The 19,391-nt window shown below is 42.5% G+C and overlaps 1 protein-coding gene across 6 annotated transcripts in view; it reads left to right on the top strand.

Annotated features, from left to right (window-relative positions):
- The window catches only part of CAB39 (calcium binding protein 39), a 75,044-nt gene extending 61,364 nt beyond the window's left edge, over positions 1-13,680 (top strand). For all 6 annotated transcript variants that reach the window (XM_075004362.1, XM_075004364.1, XM_075004363.1 and 3 more), the window contains 5 exons: positions 8,182-8,350; positions 9,086-9,145; positions 9,805-9,870; positions 11,208-11,351; positions 12,225-13,680. In XM_075004362.1, coding sequence (XP_074860463.1) covers positions 8,182-8,350; positions 9,086-9,145; positions 9,805-9,870; positions 11,208-11,351; positions 12,225-12,413 — 628 coding nt within the window. In that variant the 3' untranslated portion in view covers positions 12,414-13,680. The remainder of the gene's footprint in view (positions 1-8,181; positions 8,351-9,085; positions 9,146-9,804; positions 9,871-11,207; positions 11,352-12,224) is intronic.
- Positions 13,681-19,391: the final 5,711 nt, after the last annotated feature.

The following is a 19,391-nucleotide window of genomic DNA, read 5'->3' as shown; positions in this document are numbered from 1 at the left end:
CAGTCCTCTTTTATTTGCTGTAATTTGACTTGTGCCTCCTGCTTAGCTCGAATATATGCTGATTTCCTGGAGGCATTCTCTTTATCATTGATCCAAGCCAGGTGTGTCACCTGCATTTGATCAAGAAAAGCTGGAACATCTCTATCCTTGTTGTCAAATCAGTTCTTGTGCCTGCATTTTTGGAAACGGAGGATCTCGACAGCAGTTCCGTAAGTTGTTTCTTTGATGTTAATCCAGTCATCCTCAATAGTGGGTGACCTTTATTGCTCATAACTAATGAAGCACGAAGATTGTGTTGAAACAGCACTTGTCTCAGAAATTTTAAGTTCTCTGAGTGATTGCTCATGTGCATTCCAATTTGGGTGTGTGCCGGCGTATGCCCAGTTGACGGAAGCTTTTTGCCCTAGGCGGTAGCCCTATGGTCAGTGCGGCGCCCCCTGGAGTGGCGCATGTATGACCGCCCATATATTCATTGCCAGACCCATCCCCCACTCAGTTCCTTCTCGCCACGCTTCCCGTTGCTGGAGCTCCCTCATTGTTGAGCATTTGTTGGTAGCTTTATTGTTAAATTAGTTGATAGTTAGTGAAAACAGTTGTAAATAGTTTAGATAGTTGTCTTTCACCTGTAAATTGTTCCACTTACCACTGAGTGGGCTGAGGTGGGACTTTAACCCGCCTCAGCGCCAAGGGATGCCTGGCTCCTGAGGTTTAAAACCTGTTCAAAATGTGGCAAGCAAATGCCCAAAAGCAACCCGTATAGGGCTTGCCCGAGCTCCTCCGGGAATGCTGCTCTATTTGCAAGGCCTTCAAACCTAGGGCTTTGAAAGATAGAGCTCAACGGCTGCAGGTACCGCTAATGGAATCAGCCTTGTGCCCGGACATTTCCCCGGCGGGAGCTCAGAGCGCTGCATCGTTGGTGCAGAGCGTTTCGGTGCCATCGGAAAGCTCCCGGTGTCGAAAGCAGGACTTGGCGCCTAGCGCCTCCTGGCACCATAAGAGCCAATCCCCGGTACCTCACAAGAAGAGGCGGCGTGACTGAGGTTGATCCCAGGAGAGGGGGAGGCAATGAGAGAGTCCGCCAGTTCGCACCGTGACCGGGGTCATGAAGTGCGGGTGTCAACTCCGCCGCGAGGCAGGAGCCCATGCTCTTCTAGACTGCCCTTGACACTGGAGGCCTTTAGCACAGCGCAAACCCTCCAGCGAATCGTAGAATCATAGAACAATAGAGCTGGAAGAGACCTAAAAACGCCATCAAGTCCAGCCCCCTGCCCGAGGCAGGACCAAATCCATCAGATCAGCCCAGCCAGAGCTTTGTCAAGGCGAGACTTAAACACCTCCAAGGATGGAGACTCCACTACTTCCCTGGTAGACCATTCCAATGCTTCACCACCCTCCTAGTGAAAAAGTTTTTCCTAATGTTCAACCTGGACCTTCCCAACCGCAACGTGAGACCATTGTTCCGTGTTCTGCCATCCATGACCACTGTGAACAGCCTCTGTCCAGCCTCTTTGCAACCTCCCTTCAGTAAGTTGAAGGCTGTTATCAAGTCTCCACTCAGTCTTCTCTTCTGCAGACTAAACAGTCCCAATTTCCTCAACCTTTCTTCATAGGTCATATGCTCCAGCTCCCTAATTATTTTGGTCACCCTCCGCTGAACCCTCTCCCGTGTATCCACATCCTTCCTATAATTGGGGCCCAGAACTGGACACAGTACTCCAGATGCAGCCTCACCAAAGCTGAATAAAGAGGAATAATCACTTCTCTGGATCTACTGGCAATGCTCCTCTTGATGCAACCTAATATGCCATTAGCTTTCTTGGCTACAACAGCACACTGTTGACTCATGTCCAGCTTCTCATCCACTACAACTCCCAGGTCCTTTTCTGCAGAACTACTACCGAGCCAGTCGGACTCCAGCCTGTAACAATGCTTGGGATTCTTCTGGCCCAAGTGCAAGACTCTGCACTTGTCCTTACTGAACCTCATCAGATTTCTTGCAGCCCAGGCTTCCAATTTGTGTAAGTCATTCTGGACCCTATCCCTACCCTCCAGCATATGTACCTTTCCCCCTAGCTTCGTGTCATCTGCAAACTTGCTGAAGGTGCAGTCCAACGCTTCATCCAGGTCACAATGCCACTGCTGACACTGCACGAGGAACCTTCACCGCCCCATTGCCTCTACAGTCATTTGAACAGTCTGTAGGGACCCCAGCACGGTTCCTGATGCTGGTGAGGCCACCGCAAATGGTCATCTCCCTTAGTGCCCTGCATCACATGGTGCAGGGCATGCAGGAACCAATAGGTGCCACGGGACCTTCGGCACTGCTGTGGTTGTCGGCGTCAGAGTTGGCATCGGAGTTGGACGCTTTTTACTCCAGCTCAGTTCGGAGCGAGAGTACAAGATCATCCCAATGCAGTGGACATCGACACCGGCCCTGATGTGCCTTGGAGGGGGGGTGGCAAGTGCCCCCCAAGGTGCCCCACAATAGCCCTTCTGGACCCCGTGTGCAATCCATGAGGCACAGGAGCGGGCTCTGGGACTCCCGGCTAGAGTGCCTGGCACTCCCCAGGTGCCAAAATCAGTACCGACTGCTTCATTGGGAGTGCCTCCGAGAGAGCAGGTGGAGTTGTTGGCACCAGCACTGACGCAGTTGGTACCAACCCAAATGTGGGCACCACCCCTGCAGGCACTGGGACCTGTGGTGCAGTGGGCACTGGCACCAACAGAACCAGTGCCGTCCCAGGTGCCGAGTGTCCCCATTGTCACGTCACCTTACTGTATGCCACTCGGGGGCCCCTCACCCCAGGTACCGAGCATGGCACTGTGAACCATGGTGCCGGGGACTCAAATGGAGGTACCTTAACCCCCTGCACTAAGAGCTTTGGAGGGCCTGATGCCCTCGTTCTCATCCTCCCCACATGAGGCATTGGCTGGATGCTCTGCAGCCCCGGTAATGGAGACTAGAGGAGCGTACCAGTAGTTATTGAGAAGGGTGACCCAGAGTCTGGGGTGCAGGCGGAAGAGGTCAGGGATGAAATAGACCCTGTTACAAACATTCTCTCCACATCTGGACCTACCAGGGTGGCACTGCCCATTATAAAGACAATTGCCAACACATCAAAGACAGTGTGGAAGACCTCGGCCTCGGCCTTACCCACAGCTAGAAAGAATGAGCACCAGTATTTAGTCCCAGCCCAGGGCAATGAGCATCTGTTCACCAACCCTGCCCCTGAATCCCTGGTCGTGGATGCTGTGAACAGGGAGAGGCAGGGGGTCCAGGGGTCCTCCTGTAAATACAAAGAGGCCAGACTCTTAGACCTGTATGGTAGAAAAGCTTATTCTACAGGTGGCCTCCAGTTGAGAACTGCTAACCAGCAAGCCATGCTTAGCAGATATGCCTATAATACGGCCAGCTCCATGGACCATTTTGCTGAGCTGCTGCTGCCAGAGACCATGTCGGACTTTACAGCCCTGGTGGAGGAACAGAGATTCATATCTAGAGCAGCACTACAGGCCGCACTAGATGCAGTGGATGCAGCCACCAGGGTCATGGCCTCGGGTATGGCCATGAGAAGGGGGGCATGGCTTCAGGTCTCGGGACTCTCGCGGGAAGTGCAGCAGTCCATACAGGACCTCCCTTTGAGGGCCCCTCCCTATTTTCAGAAAAGACTGATAAGAGGCTTCATAGCATGAAGGACTCATGGACCACCCTACGCTCGCTGGGTCTATGTACACCAGTGACCCAGAGGAGACACTTCACCCTGAGACCTCAGTTCAGACAGTTTCCACAACAGCAATGGGATGGGAACAGAAGGAGAGGCTGCCATAGTAAGAGATGTCAGGACTGCCAAACACAGGATCAGGGCCATCAAAAACCCCACCGGGGTCTAAACACCAGTTTTGATGGGGCGGTCGGAGCAACACACCAGCCACCCCCACAGTTCCAGCTCAGGATTTATTTTCATCCCGCCTATCCTCATTCTACCATGCATGGTGCAGCATAATGTCAGACCAGTGGGTCCTTGGCACAGTAGAAAAGGGATATGCTATTTAGTTTTCTTCCTACCCCCCCACCCACCCCTACCCCCGTCCCTCTTCAGGGACCCCTCTCATGAGACGTCTCTCAGGCAGGAGTTAGAGGCGCTCCTTCAAAGGGGGGCTATAGAGGAAGGTCCCCAAGGATTTTGGGGGCAGGGGTTTTATTCCTGTTATTTCCTAATTCCTAAAGCAAAAGGGGAATTGCAGCCAATCTTGGACCTGCAGAACCTGAACAAATTTGTGAAAAAGATAGTTCCATATGATCTCCCTAGGCATAATTATCCCAATGCTGGAAGGAGGGGACTGGTTTGCCACTCTCAACTTTCAGGATGTGTATTTTCACATAGCAATCTATCCACCTTACAGGAGGTTCCTCTGGTTTGTACTTGGGAAGGACCATTACCGGTTCACAGTCCTTCCATTCGGCCTATCCTCAGCCCCAAGTCTTTACCAAATGTATGTCAGTAGTGACGGCCTTCCTACACAGGCGGGTGTGCACCTCTTCCCCTACTGGCTGATCCGAGGTCGGTCGCCCCTGTGTCTTGAGGCCCTCGTGCTCTGGGACTTTTGCATCCAACACCAGATTCTCATGAGGGCGTTCTACCTGCCTGGGGCTCACAACTCCCTCGTGGACCGTCTCAGCAGGTCCTTCATGGACCACGAGTGGTCACTACATACGGAAGTTCTGAGTTCAATTTTCCAGAGGTGGGGACACCCCCAGGTAGACCTCTTCGTCACCCATCTCAACGTGAAGTGGAGGACATTCTGCTCTTACCAGAACCAAAGCCTAGGCTCTTGGGCAGACACCTTCAGCATTTGTTGGTCGGGACCCTTGCTTTACACCTTCTCACTGATACTGCTCATCCACTGAACACTGCTGAAAATTCGGTCTGACCAAGCATCAAATATCCTGGTGGCTCCAACTTGGGCTCGACAACACTCGTAGTCAACCGTCTTGGAGATGTCTGTCTGTGATCCAGAGGTGCTTCCGCTACACCTGGATCTGCTGACACAGGAGGAGGGGAGTCTGCGGCACCCCAGTCTCCGGGCACTACATCGCACAGCATGGAGGCTCCATGGCTGAGACCAGTCGAGCTGGCCTGCTCCAAACCTGTCAGGGAAGTATTGTTAAACAGCAGGAAGCCATCCATGAGGGTAACATATGTAGCCAAATGGAAGAGGTTTACTATATGGGCCTCTCAAAGGGGATTATCCTCAGGGGAGACCTCAATACCTCGTATCCTAGACTACTTGCTGGCCTTTAGCCAGACAAGGCCGTCACTATCTTCTGCGAAAGTGCACTTGTCAGCTGTTTTGGCATTTCACCCAGGGCCCAGGATGTAATTAGTCTTCTCAGACCCTGTGATGAAAAGGTTCATGAAGGGGATGGAAAGGGTCAAACTGCAGGTTTGGGCCCCCCCATCCAACATGGGACCTTAATTTGGTATTGTCTAAGTTTATGGTTCCCCCATTTGAACCCCTCGCCACCAGATCCATGTTATTCCTTCGTTACAAGGCAGCATTCCTGGTGGCCATTACCTCAGCCAGAAGGGTGTCAGAGCTCAGGGCCCTGATGGTGGACCCACTTTATATGGTGTTCCACAAAGATAAGGTCAGGCTGAGACCCCACCCAGTGTTTCTGCCTAAAGTGGTCTCCTTTCACATTAACCAGGACATCACCTTACTGGTGTTCTACCCAAAGCCCCAAGCCTCCCTTAGGGAGCAGAGCTTACACACTTTGGATGGCCAGAGGATGCTGGTCTTCTATATTGACAGGACCAAACCCTTCCAAAAGTCTCAACACTTATTTGTTGCAGTGGCGGAGAGGACAAAAGGGCACCCAGTGTCCTCTCAGCGGATCTCCTCCTGGATAGTGGCCTGTACAAAGAGTGCTGCAAACTGGCGGAGGTTCCCCCTCCTCTAATCAGGGCTCACTCCCCCAGGGCACAGGTGTCCTCTGCGGCACACTCGGCCAGGGTCCCTGTCCAGGACATCTTCAGGGTGGCCACTTGGTCCTCCATTCACACGTTCTCAGCACATGATGCATTAACGCAACACGCATGGGAAGATGCTGCAGTAGGTAGGGCTGTCCTACACTCCTTCTGGGGCTCCGACCCCGCGTCCTAGGCACTGGCTTGCATTCACCCAAATTGGAATGCACGTGAGCAATCACTCGAAGAAGAAAAGACAGTTACCTGTTCTGTAACTGGTGTTCTTCGAGATGTGTTGCTCATGTCCATTCCAAACCCATCCCGCATTCCCCACTGACGGAGTAGCCGGCAAGAAGGAACTGAGCGGGGGGTGGGGCCAGGTGGGTGGTGTATATATGGGTGGCCATACGGGTGCCACTCCAGGGGGCGCCGCACCGACACAGCACAGAGAACCCCAGTTACAGAACAGGTAACCATCTTTTTACTTACATCTGTCTTTTTTCAGCATAGAGCAGAATGATGACATTTGATGGACAAAGGTTCAAGCAGACAGTGCTGCTTACCATGTAGTGGTGAGACCAAGAGCCAGTGCCATGCTTTGCACAAGTCAGCTTGACATCAGAAATACCTTTGTTTTGTGATGAAGTAGCCAATCATATTTCAGTGCTTAGATTAAGGGTGCATCCAAGTTGCTTTGTTGGAACTCTGTTGGAAGAATGTGTTTGTAGTAACTAGCTCATGCTGCTCCCAAGTTTGAAGAAGAGTGCCATCTGAGTTCTCACTTCCAATATCATGATGTCCAAACAGCTTTTGCCATTTGGTATAGTCCAGATCAACTCTAGCATTAAAATCAATGTATATATTGGATATAAAAGGCACTGAAGAGCTCACTGAATTCAGGCTAGCATAGAAAGCCTCCTTTTTGTCATCTGGAGCAAAGTGGGTATATATGCACTAAAAAGAACAAGGTGCATTGTCCCTGCCTCAGTCTAAGCTTTGCAGTCTTAAGGCGAGGACTGTTGGCATGTGGATTTTACAGTAAATGTGAACCAACCATTAGCAGAAAGATCTAGATTTTGAACAGTGTGAAAATTTGGTAAATCAAACTCTTGCAGATTTAAATATGGATATCTAAGAGGCCTATAGATTTCAGGTGCCTTTCAGATTTTGGTAGAGTGTACTTGCAATGCAAATGCTTGTTTTGACCAAATGGACAATGCTTCTGTACACTTACGAAGTTCACCTAAAAAGTCATACACAGTATTCTATAGAAAATTAACAAGTTTGGCAGTATCCTGAAAGTTGTGAATTATCCATATTACTAAAGGGCAACTTTGTTACATGAATGATCCAAAATAATAAAATCCTTCTGTCCCAACTTGCGCAGAGCATGTACAGGTTGAATCTCATCTGGCACCCTTGGATCTCACCAGTACCGGATGAGAGAATTTGCTGGACCACAGCAGGTCAATATTGTCTAAACAACAAGTCGTCCTGTGGCACTTTATAGACTAACAGATATTTTAGAGCATAAGTTTTCATGGGCAAAGACCTGCTTCATCTAACAAAGTGGGTCTTTGCTCACAAAGCTTATGCTCTGATATATCTGATAGTCTATAAGGTGTCACAGAACTTCTTGTTGTTTTTGCAGAGACAAATTTAACACAGCTACCTCTCTGAATATTGTTGAACACATTATCAACACTTACACTGCTTACTGGGCTCTTAGAAGACATTTAGGTCTAAATTAGAGCTAAATAACAGCACAGAACACTGAGAGCCAGGACTGGTGGCTGTAAAACTTTATGAAGCCATGGGGAAACTTGGCCATACCGGTGATAAATGGTTGTTTGGCTAACAAAAATCATGCTGAATTACAGATGTTGCTGGATGAGAGAGTTTCAAAGTAGAGCGGTTCAGTTTGTACTGCACTTTTTAAAAAGCCTGCTCTGAATTCAGTTCCACCTACAGTTCAGAGATGAAGGTATTGATTTTGAGTCTGAACATAAAGTTCTTATGGTGTCCCATTTTATGCAAGTGATTTATACGAGCAGCAGGTTGATCATCAGGTTTTGGTAGTATTTCATAAAATATCAGAAAGTGGAATTTAATATATAGATAAATGCCTTTTAATTAGTGAATTGTTTAAGTTGACTTGGTAACCTGATATAGTTTAATTATATATAGTTTATATATTTTTCTCATTTTGCAGGTATGAATCTCCAGAAATTGCTCTAAATTGTGGAATAATGCTAAGAGAATGCATCAGACATGAACCACTTGCTAAAATAATCTTGTGGTCAGAACAATTTTATGATTTCTTCAGATACGTGGAAATGTCAACGTTTGACATTGCTTCAGATGCGTTCGCCACATTCAAGGTTAGCTTATATACCACAGCTAAATAGTTACAATAGCATCTCAAATACATAATCTGAGATGTCAGACGTTAGTTAACATGTACAGTTGCAAAGTTTGTGGTGTTCTTTGTGGCGTGACTGGATCAACTGAACATTTCTTCCTTCCTGTTTATAAGCGCATGTGCTATATTCAGGGTAGCATTTATTCCAGAACTAAAATTTAATAATCTTTCTAAATGTTAAATTCTTCAGGGCAAGGGCTGTTTGCCTGTTTGTGTAGAACCTTGCATGGTGGGTTCTGATTCATAATTGTGACCTCTCAGTGTTAACGCCGTACAAATAATGAATAGGAGACTGTGGTGCTGTACAGCTCCTCTGGTGATATGGTAGCAGATGAGAGAATTTGCCTGTTGCAGGAAATAGGCCTGAGTTTCACTGTACCCCAGTGATACAAGCAGCTCTCTCTGCACCTTGGGATGTTGGAATTGATACAAATATAACAGCCTTTAAGTTGCTCTGATTTTTATCCATGAGAATCAGTAGAGCACATAGCAGATTCCTTTCTAAGTTGTGCTATGAGTTTCCCGAACCATAACCAAGGATCTAAACCTATATTCAGTTTTTGTTAAAAATTTCCATAGTAGATCCAAATCCTTCATTGGATTAATTAGGCAAACTCTCCAGAGGGGTCTGGAGTGATGATTTCATTTTTTTTTCAAATCTGAAAATATTGCTTAAACATAACATCTTTTTCAGGATTTGCTTACAAGACACAAGTTGCTGAGTGCAGAATTTTTGGAACAGCTTTATGATAGGGTGAGTAAATATTTAAAACCTCACAACTTTCTGATGTTGCATAGAAAATTTTAATTTTTTTATTCTTTGTCTTGTAACTTGTTAGTTAAGAGTTACAGTTTTATTACAGTAATCAAATTTAGGTTTGTATTTATTTTTTGCCATAGTGTTTTTAAAAAAAATTTGGTTTAAAATTCTCAGCATTTCAACATCACTTAATCTGAGATTCTGAAAAGATAACATCTAGTTTTCAGAAAACACATTTCCACTAGAGGGAACCTTTTCCCTTTTGTGATGGTGGTGGTGGTTGTTGTTTTCTGTATAAGAAGCTGTATTTAGAAGAGTCATGTTTGGTAGTTTTGCTCCATCTACTGGTCAGTTCCGATAATAATGAAAGCTTAAATCATTTTATAGTCTAAAAAATTTTGTTCCTTTAATAATTACCAGATAACTTCCTTCCTTTTACGGTAGTTCAGACATTTAGAGTTCCCCCCCACAAAAACTGAAGAGCTTTTTAGAATTTTAAACATCTATAATATGATAGTAAAAATCTTATTTTAGTAGAATTCTGCTATTTATTTACATACCTATTATGGATCCCCTAGTTTAACAAATTCATTCAGAAGCAGAGCTTGTGAAACTTGCAAAGTTCCTGATTTTTTTTTTTCCTCTTCATTCAGTTCTTCAGTGAGTATGAGAAGTTACTCCATTCAGAAAATTATGTGACAAAAAGGCAGTCACTTAAGGTAAGATAATTTTACTTACTTTACAAGTTTCTCCTTCTTCCCCCACCCCCAGAGAATTACTTCAGTTTCAGGGCAAACTGATTTAAATTGGGATTCAAACAAGTTATTTATACCCTCATGATTTAAAACGGTTCAAATATTTGATGTTTAATAAGGTTATAGTTGTAGACTTGTCGAACAGTTTTATTTTAATCACTTGGTTGCATGGTTGAACCAAAGCAGTCTGGGGTGCAGAGCAAGACAGCGACTCCTGTGGCCTAAGCATCATAGCCCGATCTTCCACTTGTAGTGATGGTGGCAGGGTTAGGGCGACGGGGAGAGCCCAGGGGAAGCAGGCAGAGCCACAGAGGCTTGTAGCAGTGGTAAGAGCCACTGTTTTTCCACAGATGTGGCAGTAAGGGCTCCCTCACCTATGCCAGAGAGACAGATTTCCTTGCAGGGGAGCTCCTGCAGTACTTGTTTTATTTATAGGGATGGATATATCTGTACAGATGATACATCTTGACTGAAAATATTGTAGCTAGAGACGCTTTGAGGTTTACTGTCAGGAAGATGTGTCTAACTACAGTTCAAGTGTACAGGAGAGATCATTCATTGGCTTTTATAAAGACTGCCCTGGTCAGTTTCCTGGCTGTGCAAGCGGAAGAGAGCCGAGAGCCAGGCTACTACCTGGTTCCTAGCTACCTGCTGCTTGCGGGACCAAGGAAACTGACCAGCTCATGGCTGGTTAGTTTCCTGGGTCCTATAAGTGACTGGGAGACATGAACCAGGCTGCCCTCTGGTTCTCGGCTCCCTGCCACTCTGAGAGCCAGGAAACTGACCAGCCCTGGTCAATTTTCTGGCTCCTGCAAGCCCAGGGGAGCTGGGAACCAGGCTGCAGCCTGGATCCTTTCTCCCCTCCAACTTGTGCAAAAATGTGAGTTACATGGGATATGCAGGACCACAATCCTGCATAACTCAAGGGTTTACTGTACCTCATTTATAAAATTGGAAGGGTGATACTTTGACTGGGTTGCTGATTTATGAAGCATTGTCCATTTACGATATCAAACGTATTGATCTCTGATATGGTATGGTAGCTAGATATCATTTAGCAAAAGCATTTGTAATAGGAGTATAGAGAGCCAGGCCATTTTTCAGGAGTGCTGAGAGAGAAGAAGGGCAAATCCATCACAACAAAATACCCTGGACTAGGAGTCAGATGACCCAAGAGTTTGTTACCTATCTTATTGACACACATCAGTTGTGCATTGTGCTTAATTTACTCAGTGATTTTAAAAAAAAAAATATTTGAACTCATAAGATTTCTTCATTGTTCTGTCACATTTTCATCTTAGTTGCTTGGTGAATTGCTATTGGACAGGCACAACTTTACAATTATGACAAAATACATAAGTAAACCTGAAAATCTGAAACTGATGATGAACCTTCTACGAGACAAGAGTCGCAATATTCAGTTTGAGGCCTTTCACGTATTTAAGGTATGGTACCAAAAATCATGTCATTTAATAGCTTCTGTAGTGTGCTTCACTAACTCAGTCAGTAAAGTTAGTTGACGTTTGCCATCATTATCGCGTCTGCTCTGAAAAACTGATTTTCTTCTGCTGGAAAGTACTTAATTCAGGAAATACTAAATGGTTTCCTATATTTTCAAAATATTTGCACTGTAAAAGATCTTTTTTGTTATTTTTTTTAAGTAACTGCATTCCAGACAACATAAACTTTTAGCCTCAACAAATCCATTTAGTCCTATGTGTTTAGCCAGTCAGTAAGACAAACAAGTTAATTTACTGGAGATAATACTGCCTGCCTGCCTACTTACAATGTCACCTGAAAGTTAAAACAGGTGTTGCATGGCAGTGTTGAAACTGGCATTGTAAGGTATTTTTTTCCATATATACGAAACATTCACATGCACCTCCGTGCTTTGGATTGTAGATGCTAAAGTTTTATATTGTTTTGGGTTTTTGAGTACATTTATGTAAAAATATTTGTAAGTTGCACTTTCACAATAATGATATTGCACTGTCATACTTAGATAAATTGAACTGACGAATAGGGTATTTTGTTTATAAATAAGAGAGAGCACTGTACACTTTTTATTCTGTTTTGTAATTGAAATTAGTTCATATGAAAATGTAGAAAAACATCCAAATATTTATAATAAATTTAAATTGGTATGTTATTGTTTAACACTGAGATCAAAACTATGATTAATAATTACTCTTTTTAACCTTGCAATTATTGACAGCCCTATTTTAAATCATTATCATCACATTTTTATTAGCCAAGTGTATTTTCAGCCAAGTTTTCTTTTTCCTGTATCTGTACTAAAATCTCTTCTTTTGTTGCAGGTGTTTGTAGCCAATCCTAACAAAACTCAGCCTATATTAGATATCCTCTTAAAGAACCAGACCAAACTTATTGAGTTCCTCAGCAAGTTTCAGAATGATAGGACCGAGGATGAACAGTTTAATGATGAGAAGACCTATTTAGTTAAACAGATCAGGGATTTGAAGAGACCAGCACAGCAAGAAGCTTAATCTCCAATAAAGCCCTAAAATATTAAACCCAAATTCAGCATTTGCTGTTAGATATTCAGCATCAGGCACTCTTATCCATTCATGAGGAACATTACTGCTAATCTGCTGTTCAGTGAACGGTTTTTGTTTTTCTCTTTTCTTTTTTAGTCCAATTTGAACAACATAGCTGCTTTCTTGCACAATGTGGACTTTCTTGATATTTGTGTCATTTCATAATTCAAAGACACTGCTTGTTTTAGGTGATCTGTGGGGGAAAAAGATGGGTTCAAGAAAGCAAACATAAATGATTGTTTTGTTTAGGAAAGAAGGTATGAATATAGTTAAGCAACAGGTTGCATGCTTGCAGATTTGATGAAATCCTATGTTTGCACTTACCCTTGTTTGAGACATGAGCACACTATGACCTGTGCATACTGGGCACCATAGTATAAATTGTATGCCTTGATTTTAAAAAAAAACAAAAAACTAACATGTGCAGTGCTTTATTTGTAATCAAAGGGGAAATGTATCTAAGATATGATCTTCTTGGGATGAAGAGTTGTCTTGCAAATAATCTCAATTTAGCAGCTTTTAAAGAGTGGAATCTTGAGGTTCATAAGGAAAATGTATATAATATGCCTTTCACTGCTTTTTAGGTTTTTTGACATGATTTTCTGAGAATTGAGTTGTAAACTTGGAAATATGTTTTAAGGGTTTTGTTAATTTTACTTTGAAGGTATTTCAAACAGTAGATCTAGCAGGGACACTTTGCATTTCATTTCAAGAATGCTTGCCGGTTTCTTTTGTATATAACTTCTAGGCTGCTCATTTCTTTAAAAGTATGATTTAATTTGTACAGCAGAGGAATGTTATTGTATTAGTCTGTAACTATTACTTAATATTGAGTTCTGCAAAATGAATGCTCATATATAATTGAATACTGCAGATCATCTGAGAATGCTGATTTAACATTTCTTAATTACTGCATCATCAAAAGAAAAAAAGCAATTTCTTTGTATTCACTTATCTAATGGGGTGCCATCAATTAGGGTAGGCTAAAATATAGAACTGGAACCCTTTATTCTTAATCTACTCTTTACTGGTTAATATTGGCCTTATTTGCTTAAATAGTGCTGTGTTCTGTAAATGGTCAAGATTATGATAAATTAATACTGATTTCCTTTTCTTCTGGGGAATCTACAGAGGCCACTTTTCTTTCTTGCAGTAGATCTCTCATTATAATAGTTGTGAAAGTGAATAATTTCCCTTTGACTTTCAGAAAAATAATTTCATAGATGGCCTTGTTGTAATGAAATGATTTAATTTTCTCAAATTCTGTTCTTTTAATGCTGCAAACTATCAGTATTTATAAAAAAAAACAAACAAACTGATTTTGCACCACGTTGGCTTTGTTACTGTGACTATAACAAAAAATCTATTATATATGTCCAAACAGTTATTAAAACTGTATCTGTTCATCTTATAATTATGCTAAAATCACAACCAATTTATGAGGTGGAGTTTGAATGTTCAACTTCTGCATAGCGGAACCTGATTGAGAATGCCAAAATTTTTTATTGCTTCCTGTACTCTTACTAATTAAAATGATTTACAGATAGCAAGATGAAACTCCTGATTGACATTTGAGCTCATTTTGAAACCATCATGGAGGAAATAGCTCCAGAAAATTGGATGTTTGCACTCTGGTAATATAAAATGTTCTTAATATTGTCATTGATCTCTTTAATTTTCTTAATCTGTCCATTGCAAACTGATTCATATTGTCTCCTGGAAAATAGCAAATTAATCTTGCTAACAAGAAGATACCTCTATTTTATCATTTATGTAGGCAGGCAAAATTGGCTGCTTGATGGTATTATAGTTCAGCACTAACCGTCTTTTATATTTTGGTTTATCATAGTTGAGTGGAAGCAAACATTATTTGCCAAGTTATTCTCCGTAACACACACAGCTTCCACTTTAGTAAAATTTAGAAATGCTAAAAATTTTATATGGTAAAGAAGTGAAGAAATTTGGATTGGGGCATTGGTTTTTCGCTCTCCAACTTGGAAACACTGGCTATATCATCTTTTTTTAACCAATGAAATCATTTGACTGTGCGTGTTCAAAAAAAAAATGTTATATTTAAATTTAAGATAATTTGACATGCTGTTCGTATTAAAAAAAATCTACTGTACTGGAAGTAGTTTCTTCTCATCTGCGTGAAGGCTTAAAATATTACTAATAGATAATTTAATGTGAGGTTGTTTTTTTTTTTAAATATTGATGTATACAGTTGTAATTCTACTTCCATGAAAGTATTTCATTTCTCCTAAGAAAAAATGCTTTTCTTACCAGATAATCTGGCTGGCCCCTTTATTTAAATTGAAATAAAATTTTGAAGAAAATCCTTTATGTGCTTTTTTGTGTTTAAAAACTCGTTTCACGTGGAGCTGAACACACACATCTTTAGTGCCATAAAGGAGCACATGCTGCACCTCTTCTGAACCATAAATTTGCAGATTAAATTTGTTTACTGAAAATAGTTAAATCCAAAGCAGAGTTACAAATCCATCTCCTAAAACTAAGGTGACTTGGCAACAAAATGGCAGATGTTGTTTCATTTTGATAAATGCAAAGTAATGCTTATTGGAAAACCATAATTCCAACGAAATGTGCAAAATGAAGGCGTCTCAATTAGCTATTACCACTCAAGAAAGAGATTTTTAAGTCACTGTGGATCGAGTTCTCTGAAAATGTCCTTTCAGTGAGCAATGGCAGTCAAAAATCCAACAGAAAGCTACAAACCTTTAGGAAAAAGATAAGACAGCATAATGCTACTATGTAAAGCGACGGTATGCTCACACCTTGAATACTGCCTGCCATGTTGGTTAACCCATCTTCATAAAAAGATATATTAGAAATAGAAAAGATACCAAGATGGGTACATGGAACACCTTTTGTATGAGGAGAGATTGAAGAGACTGGTACAGTTCAGCTTGTAAAAGAGACAACTCAGAGAGGACAACAGAGGTCTACAAAATCATGAATGGTGTGGAGTAGTGAATAAGGAAGTGTTGTTTACTCATAACACAACCTGAGATTTGCCAATGACATTAATAAACATCAAGCTTAAATCAAGCAAACACTTCACCAACAACACAGTCAAACTGTGGAGCTCATTATGGGGGATGTTGTGAAGGCCAAAACTATACCTTGGATTCAAAAAAGAATGAGAAGTTCATGGAGAATGGGAGTTCATGGTTCATCAAGAGCTGGTAGCTAAGATTTGTCAGGGATGCAACCCCTAGCTCTGGGTGTCCCGAAGCCTCTAACTGCCAGATGCATGGACTGGACAGAGGAGGGATCACCTTGAAAGTTGTTCTGTTCATGCCCTTTGAGGCATCTGGCAGTTTGCCAAATCTGAAAATAAGCTACTCAGCTGGTTAGATGATTGGTCTGACCAATATGGCTGTGTTATGTTCTTACAAAAGAATGCTCCTAAATGGCATTTTAAAAGCTACTCTTGGAAACATGCAGAGGAATATGGCATAAAATATGCAGTAACTCATCACTTCTTATTCATACTCTTATTCTTTAATTTTTGTACTCTGTGCTTAAACATATTTGCCTTTAACCATTTTCATGCCCAACACTACCAGCTAGAGACTGACTGACTTGCCAGACTACTAAATCTATGCAATACAAATTAAAACAGCCACTTGTATGCATATATGTACTTACATATATACAGCTATTCTATTTAATTATTTGAAAAATTTTATCCGTGCTACATGAAAAGAAATAGCATGTTACAGCTTTTGATCAATCTACACACATTTGACACTTGTGGGTAAAAGTGTTTCAATTTCATAGTCAATCTTTCCCCTTCAAATAGAGTATTATAATACTTTATAGATTAAGATAACATGTTAAAGAAATGAAGACACAGTCCTTTCGTGAGGCAGACCCAAACACAAAGTTTGCATTTATCAGTATTTTCCAGACCTGAAGAAGTGGGTCAGTCCCACAAAGCTCATCAGCTAATAAATTATTTTTTAGTCTTTAAAGCACTACAGGCCTATATTTGTCTTGTTTTGTGAAGATACTAACACGGCTACCTCTCTGAAATTAAAGGAATGGTATTTAAAAGTGGATGGTGTGGTCAGAAGTCATTGGTGCAGTGGCCTGATTGGTAAATTGATCTTTTAAATTATAACCATTCAGTTTCATTTGTGTGCTCCCCATATATGTTGTACTGGCTCTGCACAGATAGCTAGCACAGCAGAGTGCAAGAGAATCCCCAAGCACTACAGAATTATATAAGGTGCAGGAGTACAACATCCCAAAGTGCAGTAAGAAGCAAATATGGTGAGAGACCAGTTTAGCTTAATAGAGGAATCTCTGGTGAGAGTAAATACAAAAAAGCTTACAAGGAGTGGATACTTGGACAGATGACTGGGAACAATATAAATAGATTGCATCCCTGCATGTTCAAGCACTCAGGAAAGCCAAAGCACAGTTGGTGCAGCAGGTAGCAAGGGAAGTAGAAGGCAACGAGAGGTTTCCACAGACATGTTAGCACCATAAAAAAGTGGTCAGGGAAGGTGTGCAGCCATTACTGAATGGGGAACATAACCTAGTGACAGACGATGCAGGAAAAAGCTGAAATATTAATGTTCTTTGGCTTCTGCCTTCACAGACAAGGTCAGCTCCCAGACTGCTGCATTGGGCAACACAAGATGTGGAGGAGTTGGGCATCCCTCAGTAGAAACAGAACAGGTTAAGAGCTATTTAGAAAAGCTGAACATACACAAGTCCATAGGGCCAGATCTTGATTGCTTGTAATCTGTCTTTATGTGGAATATTAGTGTACAGAGCTTCTACGTCCATGGGGGCATGGATGGTGTTATCAGGAGCTTTTCTGATGTTTTGTAACTTCTTCAAGCATCGGGAAAGTTCCTGATAACGCCATCCTTGCCACCATGAATGTAGAGGCTCTGTACGCTAATATTCCACATAAAGATGGATTACAAGCAATCAGGAATACCATCCCTGCTGTCACCACAGCCAGTCTGGTGTCTGACCCCTGTAACTTTGTTCTCACCCACAATTATGTCTGATTTCGGGACAATTTATGCCTCCAGATTAGTGGAATTGCTATGGGCACCTGCATGGCCCCACAATATGCTAATATATTTATGGCTGACCTGGAACGATGATTCCTAAGCTCTCGTCCCCATTACCCGTTCTGTACTTAAGATACATTGATGATATTATTATGATTTGGACCCATGGTATAGAGACACTAAAAGAATTTCGCAGAGACTTTAACAGTCTGCATCCCACCATCAACTTATGCCTTGGTTACTCCACGCAAGAGATACGTTTCCTAGACACTACAGTACAAATCAAGGATGTCCTGATCAGTAGCACACTCTACCCGAAACCCACTGATCGCTATACTTACCTACACCCTTCTAGCTTCCATCCTGCACACACAACTGGATCCATTGTTTACAGTCAAGCCCTTAGGTACAATCACATTTGCTCTGATCCAACTGACAGAGACGGTAAAGCTCTTGTAGTTTTTGAAATATTCATAAACCTGAACTACCCACTAGGAGAAATAAAAAAACAAATCAACAGGCCCAGATGAATACCCAGAGACCAACTACTCCAAGATAGGCCCAAAAAAGCCAAGAACAGAACACCCCTGCTCATCACCGCCAGCCCCCAACTCAAATCACTGCAACGAATCATTAAAGACCTGCAACCTATCTTTAATCAGGATGCAACACTCCAGAAGGCCCTAGGTAACATGCCTGTTCTCTCCCACAGACAACCTCACCAACAGCCACAGTCTATACCCCAGGAATACCAGTCCTGGAACCTTTCCTTGCAACAAAGCCCGCTGCCAGCTTTGTCCACATATCTTTTCTGGAAATACCATCACTGGACCTAACCAGGTTATTCACAGAATCATGGGCACATTCTCATGCTCCTCAACTAACATCATATATGCCATCATGTGCCAGCAATGCCCAGATGCTTTGTACATTGGACACACTTCTAACTCCCTTAGACAAAGAGTTAATGGGCACAAAACAGACATAAAAACACTCCAGATCCACAAACTGGTTAGTCAACATTTTAATGGAGTGGGCCATTCTGTTAATGACTTAAGAGTTTGCGTGTTACTGAAGAAAAATTTTCACACCACTATTCAAAGGGAGACAGCCGAGCTGTCTTTTATATTCAAATTCGGCACATTACACGTGGCTTGAACAGGGATGGGAATTTTCTGGGTCACTATAGGGGCTCATTTGCATACTTGGCTTAATCTAATTCTTGACCTTTCCCTGCCCCCCTTCTACCCCTCTACTCTCTGATTTGCTCACCTTGATCATTTTTTTTCTCATTTGTCCTCCTTGATTACTGTTTTTGGATCTCTGTGCCTTAAATATTGAGTCTGTTCTGGTATGGCTGTGATCTGAAGAAGTGGGTCTGTCCCATGAAAGCTCACCTAACAAATTATTTTGTTAGTCTTTAAAGTGCTACTTGACTGCTTTTTTGTTTTGATAGTATATAGACTAGCACGGCTCCCTCTCTTTTACTATTTCACCAAGAGGGCGGTGAAGCACTGGAGTAGGTTACCTAGAGATTTTGAAGTCCCAGCTTGACAAAGCTCTGGCTGGGATGATTTAGTTGGGATTGATCCTGGTTTCAGCAGGGGGTTGGACTCGACCTCCTGAGTGTTTTTTTTTTAACCCCATGGTTCTATGATTCTCCTCCTTTCTGAAAGAAGTAATGCTAAATTTGATCTTGCCTGGGTGATTTTGGGATAGTGCTGATGCAACGCTGTTAAGGTTGACATTCTAGGATTCCAGGAAGTGTCCCACAGTGCCCCAGTATGACTGCTCTGGCCAGCACTTTCAACTCTTCTGCAATTCCGGTTTACACAGGAAAAGCCCTGGGCAAGTTTGATTCTCACTTTGT

The sequence above is a fragment of the Carettochelys insculpta genome, chromosome 10 (assembly GCF_033958435.1).
Source record: "Carettochelys insculpta isolate YL-2023 chromosome 10, ASM3395843v1, whole genome shotgun sequence".
In the NCBI taxonomy this organism is placed as follows: Eukaryota; Metazoa; Chordata; order Testudines; family Carettochelyidae; genus Carettochelys; species Carettochelys insculpta.
The sequence above is the reverse complement of the archived record's forward strand: the minus strand, read 5'-3'. Positions and strand labels throughout refer to the sequence as shown.